Source organism: Oncorhynchus nerka, linkage group LG9a, assembly GCF_034236695.1.
Source record: "Oncorhynchus nerka isolate Pitt River linkage group LG9a, Oner_Uvic_2.0, whole genome shotgun sequence".
Classification (NCBI taxonomy): Eukaryota; Metazoa; Chordata; class Actinopteri; order Salmoniformes; family Salmonidae; genus Oncorhynchus; species Oncorhynchus nerka.
This window is the reverse complement of record NC_088404.1, coordinates 4,466,493-4,488,503: the sequence shown is the minus strand read 5'-3', so window position 1 is coordinate 4,488,503 and position 22,011 is coordinate 4,466,493. Positions and strand designations below refer to the sequence as shown.

Here is a 22,011-nt window from a genome sequence, read left to right as displayed (position 1 = left end):
AGCAGATCTCGGCAGAAATCAGACTTTCATGGATATTAGGGATTGATTTCATGGCAATGTGAGATTTGCATTAACATTTGCATTGCACATGTGGAACACAAAGTCAGAATTTGTCCTTGAATGACATATAAGCGAAACCAGCTGGGGGGGGGGGGGCATTTATTTCATGTTAGAGCAAGGACCAACAACACAACTACAGGTCAACCAATAAAAGGTTCCTCTCTCCAGCCACAAAGGTAGTGAACAACCTGGTGACCGAACTGCCTGCTGACGGTCAGCAGAAGGAGCCGTCGAGCGACGTGGTGGTCAACATCTGTGGAACGCTGAACAACCTGGTGACCTCCAGCTCCATCGCAGCCCGGGACATCGCCTTCTTCGACGGGCTGCAGAAACTAGTGGCCATTAAGAACTCCCACGACAGCAGGTATGAAATGGGAGGAATATTGGTAGCAGTGTTTCTGCTGGTATTTAACCTGATGTTTAATAGAAACTGGGTGGCCATTAAGAACTCTCATGACAGCAGGTATATGGAAAATGAGTAGGAATGTTGTGGCAAAAGATTTTACTGACCACATGATTTGACCAGGAAATGTCCAGGCTTCGAGTGTGAATGGTAATAGTAAAGGCGAGAGTAGACAGCCCTGTCTCGTTCTGCAACAGCGAGGAGTTAGACTTGTTATTATGCATACAGGCTCTCGGCTATACTAGTGCCTAGAGTTTTTGCTGGTCAGTTATTATGAGTGATATCCATTCAGATGGCCACTTCTTCACTACTGGTCCCCATAGTAACAGTGTTTCCTAGAGGAGTGGATACAGAATACAATTTGCATACTATATACTATCTTTCAGACAATTTGGTAACACGTTTCCCAAGCATTTACCCAGCCCTGTCTGCCTGTCCCTGCCCCAAGCACACAGATGTAGTATTATGAGGCCATGACTGAAATGAGAAAAATAACCTTCTCTTATAATGCTCTTTGGTCTTGGATCAAGCTGCAAAATACTTTAAAGCTGGAGGAGAGGGAATCACTTGCCGAGTAAATCTCTGATATAGGATAATGTTGTTGACCATTGTGATGTTTAATGTTTTGTCTTGTGTAGTGTGTACACATTGACTACTTCCTGTTGACATCTTGCCAGGTCCCCCTCAAAAAATAGTATTCCCCCCTGGTTAAGTGAAGGTTAAATACAAGGTTAAATAACAATACAAATAAATGGGTAGAAACAATCGAGACATACCTAATTTCACTCCCATGATAAGGATGCTAACCTCTCCAACTAGGACAATGTCTACTTGATCAGCCCAGGGTATATCATATTTACTGTCCCTGCTATATCATATTTACTGTCCCTGGTATATCATATTTACTGGCCCTGGGATATCATATTTACTGTTCCTGGTATATCATATTTACTGGCCCTGGTATATCATATTTACTGTTCCTGGTATATCATATTTACTGGCCCTGGTATATCATATTTACTGTTCCTGGTATATCATATTTACTGGCCCTGGTATATCATATTTACTGTCCCCCAGTGTATTGATCGGTAGCAGCTTTGATTAAATATAATCTTTATGTTGTCTCTCTTGTAGCCCTGGGAAGCTGAAAGCATCCAAAGCAGCGGCCACAGTCCTCTGCAACATGTTCCAATACAAGAAGCTGCACAAGGACTACAAACAGGTGAGAACCACCCCTGGAGAATGGTAGAGAGGAGGACCATAGACTACTGGAGAATGGTAGAGAGGTGGATCATAGACTACTGGAGAACGGTAGAGAGGTGGATCATAGACTACTGGAGAATGGTAGAGAGGAGAACCATAGACTACTGGAGAATGGTAGAGAGGAGAACCATAGACTACTGGAGAACGGTAGAGAGGTGGATCACAGACTACTGGAGAATGGTAGAGAGGTGGATCACAGACTACTGGAGAATGGTAGAGAGGTGGATCATAGACTACTGGAGAATGGTAGAGAATGGTAGAGAGGTGACTACTGAGAATGGTAGAGAGGAGAACCATCATAGACTACTGGAGAATGGTAGAGAGGAGAACCATAGACTACTGAGGATCTACTGGAGAATGGTAGAGAGGAGAACTACTGGAGAAGAATGGTGGTAGACTACTGGAGAATGGTAGGACCATAGACTACTGGAGAATGGGAGAATAGAGAGGTGGATCATAGACTACTGGAGAATGGTGGAATGGTAGAGAGGAGAACCATAGACTACTGGAGAATGGTAGAGAGGTGGATCATAGACTACTGGAGAATGGTGGAGAGGTGGATCACAGACTACTGGAGAATGGTAGAGAGGAGAACCATAGACTACTGGAGACTACTGGAGAATGGTAGAGAGGGTGAATCCACAGACTACTGGAGAATGGTAGAGAGGAGAACCATGGAGAATGGTAGAGGAATGAGAACCATAGACTACTGGAGAATGGTAGAGAGGAGAACCATAGACTACTGGAGAATGGTAGAGAGGAGAACCATAGACTACTGAGAATGGTAGAGAGGAGGAGAATGGTAGAGAGGAGAACCATAGACTACTGGAGAATGGTAGAGAGGTGGATCATAGACTACTGGAGAATGGTAGAGAGGTGGATCACAGACTACTGGAGAATGGTAGAGAGGAGAACCATAGACTACTGGAGAACGGTAGAGAGGAGAACCATAGACTACTGGAGAATGGTAGAGAGGAGAACCATAGACTACTGGAGAATGGTAGAGAGGAGAACCATAGACTACTGGAGAATGGTAGAGAGGAGAACCATAGACTACTGGAGAATGGTAGAGAGGAGAACCATAGACTACTGGAGAATGGTAGAGAGGTGGATCATAGACTACTGGATAACGGTAGAGAGGTGGATCACAGACTACTGGAGAATGGTAGAGAGGAGGATCAAAATCAAATCAAATCAAATGTATTGATATAGCCCTTCGTACATCAGCTGATATCTCAAAGTGCTGCACAGAAACCCATTCTATAACCCCAAACAGCAAGCAATGCAGGTGTAGAAGCACGGTGGCTAGGAAAAACTCCCTAGAAAGGCCAAAACCTAGGAAGAAACCCAGAGAGGAACCAGACTATGAGGGGTGGCCAGTCCTCTTCTGGCTGTGCCGGGTGGAGATTATAACAGAACATGGCTAAGATGTTCAAATGTTCATAAATGACCAGCATGGTCAAATAATAATAATCACAGTAGTTGTCAAGGGTGCTGCATGTCAGCACCACAGGAGTAAATGTCAGTTGGATTTTCATAGCCAATCATTAAGAGTATGTCTACCACTCCTCCTGTCTCGAGAGAGTTGAAAACAGCAGGTCTGGGACAGGTAGCACGTCCAGTGAACAGGTCAGGATTCCATAGCCACAGGCAGAACAGTTGAAACTGGAGCAGCAGCACGGCCAGGTGGACTGGGGACAGCAAGGAGTCATCATGCCAGGTAGTCCTGAGGCATGGTCCTAGGGCTCAGGTCCTCTGAGATAAAGAGAGAATTAGAGAGAGCATACTTAAATTCACACAGGACACCGGATAAGACAGGAGAAGTACTCCAGATATAACAAACTTACCCTAGCCCCCCAACACATAAACTACTGCAGCATAAATACTGGAGGCTGAGACAGGGGGGGGTCAGGAGACACTGTGGCCCCATCCGATGATACAGGGCCAAACAGGAAGGATATAACTCCTCCCACTTTGCCAAAGCACAGCCCCCACACCACTAGAGGGATATCTTCAACCACCAACTTACCATCCTGAGACAAGGCCGAGTATAGCCCACAAAGATCTCCACCACGGCACAACCCAAGGGGGGGTGCCAACCCAGACAGGAAGATCACGTCAGTGACTCAACCCGTTCAAGTGACGCACCCCTCCTAGGGAAGGCATGAAAGAGCACCAGTAAGCCAGTGACTCAGCCCCTGTAATAGGGTTAGAGGCACAGACTCCCAGTGGAGAGAGGGGAACCAGCCAGGCAGAGACAGCAAGTCCCTGCCTCCAGCTGTTTGCTTAGAAATTCTAGGGACAATTAGGAGGCCTGCGTCTTGTGACCGAAGCGTACGTGTAGGTATGTACGGCAGGACCAAATCAGAGAGATAGGTAGGAGCAAGCCCATGTAATGCTTTGTAGGTTAGCAGTAAAACCTTAAAATCAGCCCTTGCCTTAACAGGAAGCCAGTATAGGGAGGCTAGCACTGGAGTAATATGATCACATTTTGGGGTTCTAGTCAGGATTCTAGCAGCCGTATTTAGCACTAACTGAATTTTATTTAGTGCTTTATCCGGGTAGCCGGAAAGTTGAGCATTGCAGTAGTCTAACCTAGAAGTAACAAAAGCATGGATAGTTTTTCTGCATCATTTTTGGGCAGAAAGTGTCTGATTTTGCAATGTTACAGAGATGTAAAAAAGCTGTCCTTGAAACAGTCTTGATATGTTCATCAAAAGAGAGATCAGGGTCCAGAGTAATGCCGAGGTCCTTCACAGTTTTATTTGAGACGACTGTACAACCATCAAGATTAATTGTCAGATTCAACAGAAGATCTCTTTGTTTATTGGGACCTAGAACAAGCATCTCTGTTTTGTCCGAGTTTAAAAGTAGAACGTTTGCAGCCATCCACTTCCTTATGTCTGAAACACAGGCTTCTAGCGAGGGCAATTTTGGGGCTTCACCATGTTTCATTGAAATGTACAGCTGTGTGTCATCTGCTTAGCAGTGAAAGGTAACATTATGTTTTGGAATGACATCACCAAGAGGTAAAATATATAGTGAAAACAATAGTGGTCCTAAAACGGAACCTTGAGGAACACCAACATTTACAGTGGATTTGTCAGAGGACAAACCATTCACAGAGACAAACTGATATCTTTCCGAAAGATAAGATCTAAACCAGGCCAGAACTTGTCCGTGTAGACCAATTTGGGTTTCCAATCTGTCCAAAAGAATGTGGTGATCAATGGTATCAAAAGCAGCACTAAGGTCTATGAGCACGAGGACAGATGCAGAGCCTCAGTCTGATGCCATTAAAAGGTCATTTACGACCTTCACAAGTGCAGTCTCAGTACTATGATGGGGTCTAAAACCAGACTGGAGCATTTCATATACATTGTTTCTCTTCAGGAAGGCAGTGAGTTGCTGCGCAACAGCTTTTTCTAAAAATGTTGAGAGGAATGGAAGATTCAATATTGGCCGCTAATTTTTTATATTTTCTGGGTCAAGGTTTGGCTTTTTCAAGAGAGGCTTTATTACTGCCACTTTTAGCGAGTTTGGTACACATCCGGTGAATAGAGAGCCGTTTATTATGTTCAACATAGGAGGGCCAAGCACAGGAAGCAGCTCTTTCAGTAATTTAGTTGGAATAGGGTCCAGTATGCAGCTTGAAGGTTTAGAGGCCATGATTATTTCCATCCTTGTGTCAAGAGATATAGTACTAAAACACTTGAGTGTATCTCTTGATCCTAGGTCCTGTCAGAGTTGTGCAGACTCAGGACAACTGAGCTTTGAAGGAATACGCAGATTTAAAGAGGAGTCCGTAATTTGCTTTCTAATGATCATGATCTTTTCCTCAAAGAAGTTCATGAATGTATTACTGCTGAAGTGAAAGCCATCCTCACTTGGGGAATGTTACTTTTTAGTTAGCTTTGCGACAGTATCAAAAATACATTTCGGATTGTTCTTATTTTCCTCAATTAAGTTAGAAAAATAGGATGATCGAGCAGCAGTGAGGGCTCTTCGGTACTGCACGGTACTGTCTTTCCAAGCTAGTCGGAAGACTTCCAGTTTGGTGTAGCAGCAGGGAGGGCTCTTCGATACTGCACGGTTCTGTCTTTCCAAGCTAGTCGGAAGACTTCCAGTTTGGTGTAGCAGCAGGGAGGGCTCTTCGGTACTGCACGGTACTGTCTTTCCAAGCTAGTCGGAAGACTTCCAGTTTGGTGTGGCGCCATTTCCGTTCCAATTTTCTGGAAGCTTGCTTCAGAGCTCGGGTATTTTCTGTATACCAGGGAGCTAGTTTCTTATGACAAATGTTTTTAGGTTTTAGAGGTGCAACTGCATCTAGGGTATTGCGTAAGGTTAAATGGAGTTCCTCACTTAGGTTGTTAACAAATTTTTGTCCTCTGACGTCCTTGGGTAGGCAGAGGGAGTCTGGAAGGGCATCAAGGAATCTTTGTGTTGTCTGGGAATTTATAGCACAACTTTTGATGCTCCTTGGTTTTGGTCTGAGCAGATTATTATATAGTCAGATTTGATTAAATATAACAGAACAGTTGACCTAGAATGACATTCACTCTCATAGGATGGGTTGCCAAAAATAACTAACTGAAAGCCACATCCTCCTAATAAGCCACGAATATGACTCGATTGAGGTATACAGTATGTCACTGTGCTTCTATGGCTATATGCACCAATGCTCTGACTACTTCATTTGTTCATTTAGCAAACAAGACAGCTTTATTAGTTCATTATTTATTTATTTATTAGTCAACGCAACTCAATTTCAGCTTTCATTAGCTTAAAAACAGCAACATTTTTCTCTTTCCCCAATGGCAAAATGTGTAAAACTTAAGGAACTTAAGGAAGCTGCTTCCCCGAAAAAATAAATGTTCATGTATATATAAAATAGCTACGTGAATACAATATCAGGAACCCGAATACCTGCGGACATTGGTTAATACAGTATGTCACTGTGCTTCTATGGCTATATGCACCATTGGATAATAACGAGTACTGAGGGGGATTTCTTGTATGATTCCTCTCCTTTTCCTGTTGCTCTATTTTCAACTACAGTAACTACAAGGCTGTCTTCTCTTGTCTGGTAGAGGAATCAGAGCTGTTTATCTGTCACACACACACACACATACACACACACACACACACATATACACATTTACATTTACATTTAAGTCATTTAGCAGACGCTCTTATCCAGAGCGACTTACAACACACACATACACACACATATACACACACACACACATACACACACACACATACACACACACATACATACACACATACACACACACATACACACACACACATACACATGCACACACACACACATACACACACACATACATACACACACACACACATACACACACACACGTGCACATCAAGTAAATGATTAGTGCTTATCTATAATATACAGTTGAGAAACAATCCACTAAAACATTCCCCTCATAGTGAATGGCTGACTGGAAAACCCAACCCTCATTCCTGTGTCTGCACGTGTGTCTGTGGTACTGCACCTAAATCAAATCAAATCAAATCAAATTTTATTTGTCACATACACATGGTTAGCAGATGTTAATGCGAGTGTAGTGAAATGCTTGTGCTTCTAGTTCCGACAATGCAGTAATAACCAACAAGTAATCTAACTAACAATTCCAAAACTACTGTCTTATACACACAAGTGTAAGGGGATGAAGAATATGTACATAAAGATATATGAATGAGTGATGGTACAAGAGCAGCATAGGCAAGATACAGTAGATGGTATCGAGTACATTATATACATATGAGATGAGTATGTAAACAAAGTGGCATAGTTAAAGTGGCTAGTGATACATGTATTACATAAAGATGCAGTCGATGATATAGGGTACAGTATATACGTATGCATATGAGATGAATAATGTAGGGTAAGTAACATTATATAAGGTAGCATTGTTTAAAGTGGCTAGTGATATATTTACATCATTTCCCTTCAATTCCCATTATTAAAGTGGCTGGAGTTGAGTCAGTGTCAGTGTCAGTGTGTTGGCAGCAGCCACTCAATGTTAGTGGTGGCTGTTTAACAGTCTGATAGCCTTGAGATAGAAGCTGTTTTTCAGTCTCTCGGTCCCAGCTTTGATGCACCTGTACTGACCTCGCCTTCTGGATGATAGCGGGGTGAACAGGCAGTGGCTCCGGTGGTTGATGTCCTTGATGATCTTTATGGCCTTCCTGTAACATCGGGTGGTGTAGGTGTCCTGGAGGGCAGGTAGTTTGCCCCCGGTGATGCGTTGTGCAGACCTCACTACCCTCTGGAGAGCCTTACGGTTGTGGGCGGAGCAGTTGCCGTACCAGGCGGTGATACAGCCCGCCAGGATGCTCTCGATTGTGCATCTGTAGAAGTTTGTGAGTGCTTTTGGTGACAAGCCGAATTTCTTCAGCCTCCTGAGGTTGAAGAGGCGCTGCTGCGCCTTCTTCACGATGCTGTCTGTGTGAGTGGACCAGTTCAGTTTGTCTGTGATGTGTATGCCGAGGAACTTAAAACTTGCTACCCTCTCCACTATCATGTCCACAATCATGTCCACAAACATGTGTGTGTTGTGAATGTTTGCCTTGAGGATGGGAGAGGGGGGCCATTAACTAGCCTTGAGGATGGGGGGTCCATTAACTAGCCTTGAGGATTGGGGGGTCCATTAACTAGCCTTGAGGAGGATGGGGGGGTCCATTAACTAGCCTTGAGGATGGGGGGTCCATTAACTAGCCTTGAGATGGATTGGGGGGGGGGTCCATTAATTAGCCTTGAGGATGGGAGAGGGGGTCCATTAACTAGCCTTGAGGATTGGGGGTCCATTAACTAGCCTTGAGGATGGGGGGGTCCATTAACTAGCCTTGAGGATGGGGGGGGTCCATTAACTAGCCTTGAGGATTGGGGGTCCATTAACTAGCCTTGAGGATGGGAGAGGGGGTCCATTAACTAGCCTTGAGGATGGGGGGGTCCATTAACTAGCCTTGAGGATTGGGGGGTCCATTAACTAGCCTTGAGGATGGGAGAGGGGGGTCCATTAACTAGCCTTGAGGATTGGGGGTCCATTAACTAGCCTTGAGGATTGGGGGGGTCCATTAACTAGCCTTGAGGATGGGGGGTCCATTAACTAGCCTTGAGGATGGGGGGGTCCATTAACTAGCCTTGCGGATTGGGGGTCCATTAATTAGCCTTGAGGATGGGAGAGGGGGGTCCATTAACTAGCCTTGAGGATTGGGGGTCCATTAACTAGCCTTGAGGATGGGGGGGGTCCATTAACTAGCCTTGAGGATGGGGGGTCCATTAACTATCCTTGAGGATTGGGGGTCCATTAACTAGCCTTGAGGATGGGAGAGGGGGGGTCCATTAACTAGCCTTGAGGATTGGGGGGTCCATTAATTAGCCTTGAGGATGGGAGAGAGGGGGGGGACATTAACTAGCCTTGAGGATTGGGGGGTCCATTAACTAGCATTGAGGATGGGGGGTCCATTAACTAGCCTTGAGGATGGGGGGTCCATTAACTATCCTTGAGGATTGGGGGGTCCATTAACTAGCCTTGAGGATGGGAGAGGGGGTCCATTAACTAGCCTTGAGGATTGGGGGGTCCATTAACTAGCCTTGAGGATTGGGGGTTCCATTAACTAGCCTTGAGGATTGGGGGTCCATTAACTAGCCTTGAAAATTGGGGTGGTCCATTAACTAGCCTTGAGGATTGGGGGATCCATTAACCAGCCTTGAGGATTGGGGGTCCATTACCCAGCCTTGAGGATTGGGGGGGGGTTTCCATTAACCAGCCTTGGGGATTGGGGGGTCCATTAACCAGCCTTGAGGATTGGAGGGGGTCCATTAACTAACCTTGAGGATTGGGGGGTCCATTAACCAGCCTTGAGGATTGGAGGGGGTCCATTAACCAGCCTTGAGGATTGGGGGTCCATTAACCAGCCTTGAGGATTGGGGGGTCCATTAACCAGCATTGAGGATTGGGGGGTCCATTAACCAGCCTTGAGGATTGGGGGGGGTCCATTACCCAGCCTTGAGGATTGGGGGGGGGGTCCATTAACCAGCCTTGAGGATTGGGGGGGTCCATTAACCAGCCTTGAGGATTGGGGGGGTCCATTAACCAGCCTCCATTAACCAGCCTTGAGGATTGGATTGGGGATTGGGGGGTCCATTAACCAGCCTTAACCAGGGGATTGGGGGGGTCCATTAACCAGCCTTGAGGATTGGAGGGGGGTCCATTAACTAGCCTTGGACTAACCTTGAACCTTGAGGATTGGGGGGTCCATTAACCAGCCTTGAGGATTGGAGGGGGTCCATTAACCAGCCTTGAGGATTGGGGGGTCCATTAACCAGCCTTGAGGATTGGGGGGTCCATTAACCAGCCTTGAGGATTGGGGGTCCATTAACTAGCCTTGAGGATGGTGGGGGTCCATTAACTAGCCTTGAGGATTGAAGGGGTCCATTAACTAGCCTTGAGGATTGGAGGGGGGGGGGGTCCATTAACTAACCTTGAGGATTGGGGGGGTCCATTAACCAGCCTTGAGGATTGGAGGGGGGTCCATATTAAAATAAAAATACTTCCCTAACTGTTCCTATATGCTGTAGTCTGTATGTTCACACACAAAGACACCCAGGGAGTGGCTTGCTAGAATGATTGCTGTTTAGATGGTTGTCTGCCTCGCCTAAAGGGTGCAGCTCTCTCTTTCTCTCTCTGTGTGTCTCTCTCTCTGTCTCTGTCTCTGTCTCTTGCTCTCTCTCTCTGTGTGTCTGTCTCTCTGTCCCTCTGTCTCTGTCTCTCTCGATGCTCCATCGCTCGCTCACTCTCTCTCAATTCAATTCAATTCAATGGGCTTTATTGGCATGGGAAACGTGTTAACATTGCCAAAGCAAGTGAGGTAGATAATATACAAAAGTGAAATAAACAATACAAATTAACAGTAAACATTAGACATACAGAAGTTTCAAAACAATAAAGACATTACAAATGTCATGTTTCGTATATATACAGTGTTGCAACGATGTACAAATGGTTAAGTGTACACAAGGGAAAATAAATAAGCATAAATAAGGGTTGTATTTACAATGGTCTCTCCCTCTCTCTCAAGGCATTTCCTGATGAACAAGTCCGAACACTCCTACTATATTTACCTCCCTCTACAGTACCTGCAGAACTATTTCAACAGTTTCATCTTAAAATAATCTATTCAAAACATTGATTGGTAGCAGCTATAGAATATTTACTGTTCCCCAGTGTATTGTAGTGTCTTTACTATCATTAAATTAAGACTTTTAGTTTTTATCAAAGATTCTCTGTAATTAGCATTCGTGATTAACTAATCAGGCAAATGTAATTAACTAGGAAGTCGGGGCACCAAGGAAAATATTCAGATTTCAAAGTTATAATTTTCAGATATTTTAATATCTGATCAATTAGCCTTCTTAATTAATGAATTATTTATTTACCTCACGTTAGTCTCATTCCAAACGTTGTAAATTGTTGGTTATCTGCACGAACCCAGTCTTCACTATGAGTCATGCATGCATCAATTGTCTTAATCATTTATTTACTAACTAAGTAATTCACAGAAATGCATAAACAAACAGTAGATAGTTACAAGGAAATGATAACAGAGTTTCCCTAGTGGGATAAACCGGCATCGCGGCTTGGTGGGGAAGTGGGGGTCAACTGAGATAAGACAACACACAGTTGATAATTATAACAATTGAAATGCTAATCCTTTGCACATGAACGCTCACTCATTCGGGAACAATTGCAATCAATATATATATTTACGCTCAGTGTGTCGTTGTGATCTCTATTGAAAAGTTTGTTTCTGTTGGAGAGTTTGTCCGTCTCTCTCTGTCTGGTTTAAATGGATACTTCAGAGTAACATTCAGCGATGTTGTTGTGGAATGGATGTTTCGGCGGTTGTCGTTTCTTTGCGTCTCAATGATAACGAATTCCTAGCTGCAGACTAGTAATTAATATCAAAGACTTGTTCTTATTCTGTCGGTATCGATAGTCTAAGAGTTTAACCACGTGGGATGGTTAAAAGATTCAGCAATCGTCTCAAAACTTGGCCCTCTCGTTGTCGAAGTAAGCTGGTCTGCAACCTTTGTCCTCTCGTAATTGAGAGAAACATGGTCTCCTGAGAAATTCTCAAAGTGGGGTTTTATTCGGGAGAGCAGAAAAAGGCTGTCTCATGACGCCAGGTCCGAACTGTGCTCATGGGCGGTCCTCTGATTTAGTTCAACTGAAAAAGGGAATTGGAGTTTACTTCATTAAACAGTCCAAAATCACATGACACAATTTTTACAAACAGTTTCCTCTTCACTCATCCATCTTATACAACAATTAGATCTAAACCTCATATCTGAGGCTATTATATAAACAGCGTTATGGTGATGTGGCCGTATTGCCTCCCATGAGTTTCACAAAATGGTACCAAACGGACCAGTTCGTAGCTGGATTCTTCAACAATCTTTTTTTTTATACCTTCTCCAGAACATAAATGTTGTGTTCGAACCTCAAGTTCTGTGAGGTGGAAGAAATTCCTTTGTTTCTCTGTGAAAATTCACTCTGTCTCTATACTGTGGCCATGAGGAGATCATCTCCTCCAGGAATTTACGACCTCTCTCTGACATTTAAGTCATTTAACATTTAAGTCATTTAGCAGACGCTCTTATCCAGAGCGACTTACAAATTGGTGCATTCACCTTATGACATCCAGTGGAACAGTAGTGCATCTAAATATTTTAAGGGGGGTGAGAGGGATTACTTTATCCTATCCTAGGTATTCCTTAAAGAGGTGGGGTTTCAGGTGTCTCCGGAAGGTGGTGATTGACTCCGCTGTCCTGGCGTCGTGAGGGAGTTTGTTCCACCATTGGGGGGCCAGAGCAGCGAACAGTTTTGACTGGGCTGAGCGGGAACTGTACTTCCTCAGTGGTAGGGAGGCGAGCAGGCCACAGCTGCCTGTGTGTAGGAGGCAGAGAGAGGGGGGTGGGGCTTGCTGTACCCAAAAAGGGCAACGTCATGACAGTATTGATTGGTAGCAGCTATATAATATTTACTGTCCCTGGTGTTTAAACATTACAGTTACGTATTAGTTACTGGGAACTAAGTTTTTGTCTTGTATCTTGAAAGAACAGTCAAACTGAAAGCCTACAACACAATGCCAAGTGGACAGCGTAACAGTTTGAGATCATCCTTTTGATATATGTCCTGACAAAAATGTCTCTCGTGTTTTGTGTTTTACAGAAAGGATTCACACGGCCTGACTTTGCAGACGTGACCATCTAAAAAGGAACCTCTCTTTCTGTCAAGTGGCTGGAAACACGTGAACACTTCAGTGATCAAGGACCATCTGTCAAACTGAGAACATGGAGTTAGATGGACTACACTACAGAGTTAGATGGACTACACTACAGAGTTAGATGGACTACACTACAGAGTTAGATGGACTACACTACAGAGTTAGATGGACTACACTATAGAGTTATAGATGGACTACACTATAGAGTTATAGATGGACTACACTATAGAGTTAGATGGACTACACTACAGAGTTAGATGGACTACACTACAGAGTTAGATGGACTACACTATAGAGTTATAGATGGACTACACTATAGAGTTATAGATGGACTACACTATAGAGTTAGATGGACTACACTACAGAGTTAGATGGACTACACTACAGAGTTAGATGGACTACACTATAGAGTTATAGATGGACTACACTATAGAGTTATAGATGGACTACACTATAGAGTTATAGATGGACTACACTATAGAGTTAGATGGACTACACTACAGAGTTAGATGGACTACACTACAGAGTTAGATGGACTACACTATAGAGTTATAGATGGACTACACTATAGAGTTATAGATGGACTACACTATAGAGTTAGATGGACTACACTACAGAGTTAGATGGACTACACTATAGAGTTATAGATGGACTACACTATAGAGTTATAGATGGACTACACTATAGAGTTATAGATGGACTACACTATAGAGTTAGATGGACTACACTATAGAGTTAGATGGACTACACTATAGAGTTAGATGGACTACACTATAGAGTTATAGATGGACTACACTATAGAGTTAGATGGACTACACTATAGAGTTAGATGGACTACACTATAGAGTTATAGATGGACTACAATATAGAGTTATAGATGGACTACACTATAGAGTTATAGATGGACTACACTATAGAGTTAGATGGACTACACTACAGAGTTAGATGGACTACACTACAGAGTTAGATGGACTACACTATAGAGTTATAGATGGACTACACTATAGAGTTATAGATGGACTACACTATAGAGTTATAGATGGACTACACTATAGAGTTAGATGGACTACACTACAGAGTTAGATGGACTACACTACAGAGTTAGATGGACTACACTATAGAGTTAGATGGACTACACTACAGAGTTAGATGGACTACACTATAGAGTTATAGATGGACTACTCTATAGAGTTATAGATGGACTACACTATAGAGTTATAGATGGACTACACTATAGAGTTAGATGGACTACACTACAGAGTTAGATGGACTACACTACAGAGTTAGATGGACTACACTATAGAGTTATAGATGGACTACACTATAGAGTTAGCTGGACTACACTATAGAGTTATAGATGGACTATACTAGAGTTATAGATGGACTACACTATAGAGTTAGATGGACTACACTACAGAGTTAGATGGACTACACTATAGAGTTATAGATGGACTACACTATAGAGTTATAGATGGACTACACTATAGAGTTATAGATGGACTACACTATAGAGTTAGATGGACTACACTATAGAGTTAGATGGACTACACTATAGAGTTAGATGGACTACACTATAGAGTTATAGATGGACTACACTAGAGTTAGATGGACTACACTATAGAGTTAGATGGACTACACTATAGAGTTATAGATGGACTACACTATAGAGTTATAGATGGACTACACTATAGAGTTAGATGGACTACACTATAGAGTTATAGATGGACTACACTATAGAGTTATAGATGGACTACACTAGAGTTAGATGGACTACACTATAGAGTTAGATGGACTACACTATAGAGTTATAGATGGACTACACTATAGAGTTATAGATGGACTACACTATAGAGTTAGATGGACTACACTATAGAGTTAGATGGACTACACTATAGAGTTAGATGGACTCTAAAGAAAGTGACAATAAAGATGGAACCTGTATAGGGACGACCTTGATGTTGTTCTATGATGCCAACGGATCCTCACCTTCCCTTGTTTTAATGCTGTATGTATTCGATGCTGTATGTTGAACGCTGTATGGACTTTATGGTGGATTCAGGGACTTTTTTTTCTCTTAATGCAACAAATCATACTGCTGTAACTAATCATGACTCTTACAGTTTCTCCTGCCCCACCCATAGATGGTTTGGCATCAATCCCAATAGACCTCTGTTATGTTAACCTGGTCCCAGATCTGTTTGTGCTGTACAGCCAACTCCTATGGTCATTGTCACAAGACGGCACACAACTGATCTGGGACCAGCCCCCACCCATGGCTGACTACAGATAGCAGCTACTGTAAGGGACGGCTTGCTCTGTGGAATGAAACTGTTCTCTTTCATACACCATCAATGGTGGTTGTACTAAGTGGTTGAATTATTGATGTTGTTCATTGTGTTTTTGTATTGGTTTTTTTGTGTTGTCTAGGGGGTTTATTTCTCAGACAAAACCAGAGTATCACTGATAATTATAATGAGTTATAAACCAGAGTATCACAGCGTTATAATGAGTTATAAACCAGAGTAATCACTGAGAGTTACAATGAGACATAAATTAGAACTTGAATGAATGTTTTTATGAATGTATGGGGGGAAAAAAGAAACTACTGACACCTGCATGAATGTCCTGGGTATTATGATTAAGCTTTACAGGAGCAATATGAAGTAGCCTACATGTTGAATATATATTTATGAATGGATCCTTCCTTGTTTTCAACAACGTTCGTTTTACAAAGTTAAGCGGATTTGTCATATCAAACTCATGTGGTCAATGCAATGTTTTAAGTTGATCACTTGCCATATGACATACTGTTTGTTTTAATGTCTGGGGTGTTGTCATGTATTTTATGGATTAAGTCAACAAACATAGTCCAATATTTATGTTTTTAAGGCTTTTGGGGGGGGTGGGGGGGGAGCATGCGTTCGTTGTATGCTGCAATACCGGATTTGTATCTTAAGCATAATGTAAATATAACATGTTTTGTAAACAGAGCATACAAGTGCAATGGGGTCCCAAATGATTGACATCCTTGATAAAGATGAGTAAAACTAACTGTATAAAAGACATAATTCATATACGGAGCTATTATTTTATACTATACTGATACAACACCACTGGTGGGCGTGGCCAAAGTGTTTTCATGTCATCTGACCACAGCACTGGTATCCAATCCAAGTGCCAATGCTGTTTATCCAACTCCAGGAGTTTACATTTGTTGGATAACATGGAAATAGAGCTCTCTGGCCACACATACACCAGTGGTATGTATGTATGTATGTATATATGGATCATACAATATAGCATTTGACATTTTACAATGATTTTATAGAGTCATTTTTGCTCATCTTTATCAAGGGTGTCACTAATTGTGGACCGCACTGTATTTAAATAAGACGTTCCTCCTGAAAGGTCTTGTTCAACTCTATTTTTGGTATTGATATATATATATATATATATATATATATATATTCAATGGGTAAATATAAAGCAAATTTATATATTTTAACTCTATTCTCTTCATAAAGTATGTTCTAATGAATATTGGTATTAGAATAACATGAATGTTTTGATAAAATATATTTCATGCATTGACATCTGATCTGCTGTGTCTATAATTGGACCGTGAGACTACTCTTAACTCTATCTACCATATGGAAAACCTATTTTTTTTATTTTTACGTCGTGCTTTTTTAACTGTTCACTGTGGATGTGTGTCAAATAAACATCATATTTTATAACTAATAAAGACAAAAGTAATTGTTAGTTTGGAGTGTGACTGTTTGAGGTTGTGGACAGGTGTCTTTTATACTGATAACAAGTTCAAACAGGTGCCATTAATACAGGTAACGAGTGGAGGACAGAGGAGCCTCTTAAAGAAGAAGTTACAGGTCTGTGAGAGCCAGAAATCTTGCTTGTTTGTAGGTGACCAAATACTTATTTTCCACCATAATTTGCAAATAAATTCATAAAAAATCCTACAATGTGACTTTCTGGATTTTTTTCTCTCTCGTTTGGTCTGTCATAGTTGAAGTGTACCTATGATGAAAATTACAGGCCTCTCTCATCTTTTTAAGTGGGAGAACTTGCACAATTGGTGGCTGACTAACTACTTTTTTGCCCCACTGTATATACAAATAAATACGTGCTTTGAACTCGTTGAGAAATAAAATGTTAGAATTGCCAACAAGCTGCGTCAACCATAAACTAAAAGTACAGCTATCAGAAAGTAAATTACAGTATTAAAAAATATATATATATATATTAATAAATAGCTTTTTATAAATAATGTTTTGATTCATAGGGGTTGGGTTAAATACGAGACATATTTAAGTTGAATGCATTCAGTTTTGCAACTGACTAGGTATCCCCCTTTCCCTTCCCTTCTTTGGTGCATTTAACTGCCAGAAAATGCCTTCATTGAAGTAATTTCCTTAGTAGGTGGAGTAGTTGGAGCCCGGGGATGATAGACACGTTTCCCACTAGTAATTACCAGTTGTCGGGCCATTCAAGTGGATTGTTTCCAGTGATAGGGAGTGGGAGGGAGGGAGTGGAAGGAGGGTGTGGTTGCCCTTAATTACACATACAAAACTAACATCAAAAACATGCATGTCTGGTTGAGGGTTGATGAGACATGAACTGCTTCGCCTAGTTTTCATGAGAAATATTACTGTGATGAAAATTCCAGATTGTCTGCATAATCAAATAACATTCACATCAAATTTCAAATCAAATTTATTTATATAGCCCTTCGTACATCAGTTGATATCTCAAAGTGCTGTACAGAAACCCAGCCTAAAACCCCAAACAGCAAGCAATGCAGGTGTAGAAGCACGGTGGCTAGGAAAAACTCCCTAGAAAGGCCAAAACCTAGGAAGAAACCTAGAGAGGAACCAGGCTATGTGGGGTGGCCAGTCCTCTTCTGGCTGTGCCGGGTGGAGATTATAACAGAACATGGCCAAGGTGTTCAAAGTTCATAAATGACCAGCATGGTCAAATAATAATAATCACAGGCAGAACTGTTGAAACTGGAGCAGCAGCATGGCCAGGTGGACTGGGGACAACAAGGAGTCATCATGTCAGGTAGTCCTGAGGCATGGTCCTAGGGCTCAGGTCCTCCGAGAGAGAGAAAGAAAGAGAGAATTAGAGAGAGCATACTTAAATTCACACAGGACACCGGATAGGACAGAAGTACTCCAGATATAACACACTGACCCTAGCCCCCGACACATAAACTACTGCAGCATAAATACTGGAGGCTGAGACAGGAGGGGTCAGGAGACACTGTGGCCCCATCCGATGACACAGGGCCAAAGAGGAAGTATATAACCCCACCCACTTTGCCAAAGCACAGCCCCCACACCACTAGAGGGATATCTTCAACCACCAACTTACCATCCTGAGACAATGCCGAGTATAGCCCACAAAGATCTCCGCCACGACACAACCCAAGGGGGGGGGCGCCAACCCAGACAGGAAGATCACATCAGTGACTCAACCCACTCAAGTGACGCACCCCTCCTAGGCACGGTATGAAAGAGCCCTTGTAAGCCAGTGACTCAGCCCCTGTAATAACATTCAGCTCAGACACCCGTACATACCCCACAAGACATTCCACCAGGGGTCTCTTCAGACACCCGTACATACCCCACAAGACATGCCACCAGGGGTCTCTTCAGACACCTGTACATACCCCACAAGACATGCCACCAGGGGTCTCTTCAGACACCCGTACATACCCCACAAGACATGCCACCAGGGGTCTCTTCAGACACCCGTACATACCCCATAAGACATGCCACCAGGGGTCTCTTCAGACACCCGTACATACCCCACAAGACATGCCACCAGGGGTCTCTTCAGACACCCGTACATACCCCACAAGACATGCCACCAGGGGTCTCTTCAGACACCCGTACATACCCCACAAGAAATGCCACCAGGGGTCTCTTCAGACACCCGTACATACCCCACAAGACATGCCACCAGGGGTCTCTTCACAGTCCCAAAACAAATTCACGGCAACACACAGTATTATCCAGAGGCCATGATCCTATGGAACTACCCTACCATCTCCAATTACTGAAGTAAACAGTAAAATGACCTTTTAAAACTGGATCAGACAACAACTTATATAACGGCGGGGGACTGTGAGGGGGACACACATGAACACACACACAGACACACTTTAACGCACAATATTATTTAGTTGTATTGTTTGTTAATCATTGTATTTTACATTTGTGTGACTGTCCTTGTCTATCAGTGTATCAGTGCTTTGTTACTTGTGATATTTTGTGGATCCCAATAAACAAATAACCCCTAGGGAATGGGGCACTGAGATTATTGTTATGATAAGAAAGGTCGTCCACCCCCCCAGGTCGACTCAACTCTGCCCTCTGCTGGTGAGGGAAAGTAATATCTGAAGAAAACACTAAATAGTTAAATATAAAGAGAACAAATCAGTGGCCATGTGGTTCGGGTGTCCGCCCTGAGATTGGAACACTGGGAGTTTATTCTTCCGGCCGAGTCATACCAAAGATCACGTGCGACTCTGCTTGGCATTCAGCATTTATGAGACAGATTTGGGGTAACACTGGGCAATAGAATAGCGTCCAGTCCAGGAGGTATACTTGTACACCAAGAAGAAAATGCAAACTTGTAGTGTGTTCAAGGTTTTAAAAATGCTTCTAAAGTTTGGAAATTCCACTTTAAAATGTCTGACTTTATTTCCTCTAAGGAAAATTGTATCAACCCCTACCAAAAAGAAACATGAGATTGGTTCGTACAAGCCAAGGCTCGTCCAAGATGAGTTACCTATGAAGAAGGGCTGGACTAGTAAACTGCCCTAAACTACAGAAAGGGTAGCTTTGATCGATAAATATTTCTATTGAACATAATTCTAAACAAACATTACGAAATTAAAATGAATGCATTTCCACTTTAACGTAAAAACAAAATCCCAGACTACTGCAGTAGACCCCTCAACCACTTCTCCTATTTTTCCACATACAGTTTCACATAACAGGTATCTTATACAAATTGCATATAATAACATGTAGGGTCATTCAATATACCAGGGTCATTCAAAACATTTCAGTGAAATGATCATTGGAATCAAATTTTATACACTGAGTGTACAAAACATCTCCTTGATATTGAGTTGCACCCCCCCCCTTAGAACAGTCTCATTTCGTAGGGGCATGGATTCTACAAGGTGTCGAAAGCGTTCCACAGGGATGCTGGTCATGGACTCTACAGGGTGTTGAAAGCGTTCCACAGGGATGCTGGCCCATGTCGATCCCAATGCTTGCCACAGTTGTGTCAAATTGGCTGGATGTCTTTTGGATGATGATGGGCCATTCTTGATACACACTGGAAATTGTTGAGTGTGGAAAAACCCAGCAGTATTGCAGTTCTTGACACAAACCGGTACACCTGGCATCTACTACCAAACTCCTGTTCAAAGGCACATCAATATTTTATCTTGCCCATTCACCCTCTGAATGGCACACACACAATCCATGTATCAATTGTCTCAAGGCTTAAAAATCCTTATTTAACCTGTCTCCTCCCCTTCATCTACATGTCTCCTCCCCTTCATCTACATGTCTCCTCCCCTTCATCTACATGTCTCCTCCCCCTCATATACATGTCTCCTCCCCTTCATCTACATGTCTCCTCCCCTTCATCTACATGTCTCCTCCCCTTTATCTACACTGCTGGAAGTGGATTGAACAAGTGACATCAATAAGGGATCATAGCTTTCACCTGGATTCACCTGGTCAGTCTATGTTGTGGATAGAGAGTGTTCCTAATGTTTTGTACACTCAGTGTATATGTGAAAGGTTTCAAATATGAACAAATCTCAATAAACTGACAAAATCAAACTTGTTCCAAGATCCAAATTATTCATTTAAAACATTTTTTTTTATGTAACACTTGCTTGAATATGGAAACATACACCAGGAAGTTGAAGATAGTGTTGGTGAGAGAACCTGTTTTACATTCAGACTGAAGTGAAGAGTGAAGAGTAGAAGTCGGAGATCTTGTTCTCCTTTTTTCTTCAGAAGCTATACAGTCTTAGATGTTGTCCTCTGTAACCAGGCAGTAGAAGTCATTGCGAGCTCCGTAGTTGCGCGATCCCAGGTCCGATACATCTATATCCGAGAGTTTGGGCTCAGTCAGGGATGCAGGGACCGAGGGGAACATAGGCAGCACAGGGGCTCTGGATGCCAGTGCCTTGTAGACTGGGAGACGAAGGCCTGGAGAGAAGGAGGGAAGAAACCAGAAGGTGAATGAGGAGATTCAGTCATTTGGTTGAAGAAATGTGTGGATCGATGCTGTCGGTCAACAATCTTAGTTCTACGGGGCTTTAGAGTGATTATTATTATTATTATTATTATTATTATTATTATTATTCTTGATTGACAATATTTTCAACCTTGGAGAAAGCATCGGGGTGGCAGGTTGCCTAGTGGTTAGAGTGGAGGGGCGGCAGGTAGCCTACATTTACATTTACATTTAAGTCACTTAGCAGACGCTCTTATCCAGAGCGACTTACAAATTGGTGCGTTCACCTTATGACATCCAGTGGAACAGCCACTTTACAATAGTGCATCTAATTCTTTTAAGGGGGGGGTGAGAAGGATTACTTTATCCTATCCTAGGTATTCCTTAAAGAGGTGGGGTTTCAGGTGTCTCCGGAAGGTGGTGATTGACTCCACTAGGTTGCCTAGTGGTTAGAGTGGAGGGGCGGCAGGTAGCCTAGTGATTAGAGTGGTGGGGCGGCAGGTAGCCTAGTGGTTAGAGTGGAGGGGTGGCAGGTAGCCTAGTGGTTAGAGTGGAGGGGCGGCAGGTAGCCTAGTGGTTAGAGTGGAGGGGCGGCAGGTTGCCTAGTGGTTAGAGTGGAGGGGCGGCAGGTAGCCTAGTGGTTAGAGTGGAGGGGGCAGGTTGCCTAGTGGTTA

General features: G+C 42.8%; 1 protein-coding gene across 1 annotated transcript in view; it reads left to right on the top strand.

Annotated features, from left to right (window-relative positions):
* The window catches only part of pkp3a (plakophilin 3a), a 66,964-nt gene extending 53,334 nt beyond the window's left edge, over positions 1-13,630 (top strand). Inside the window, exons 15-17 of the mRNA XM_065022777.1 lie at positions 229-424; positions 1,598-1,685; positions 12,994-13,630. Coding sequence (XP_064878849.1) covers positions 229-424; positions 1,598-1,685; positions 12,994-13,035 — 326 coding nt within the window. The 3' untranslated portion in view covers positions 13,036-13,630. The remainder of the gene's footprint in view (positions 1-228; positions 425-1,597; positions 1,686-12,993) is intronic.
* Positions 13,631-22,011: the final 8,381 nt, after the last annotated feature.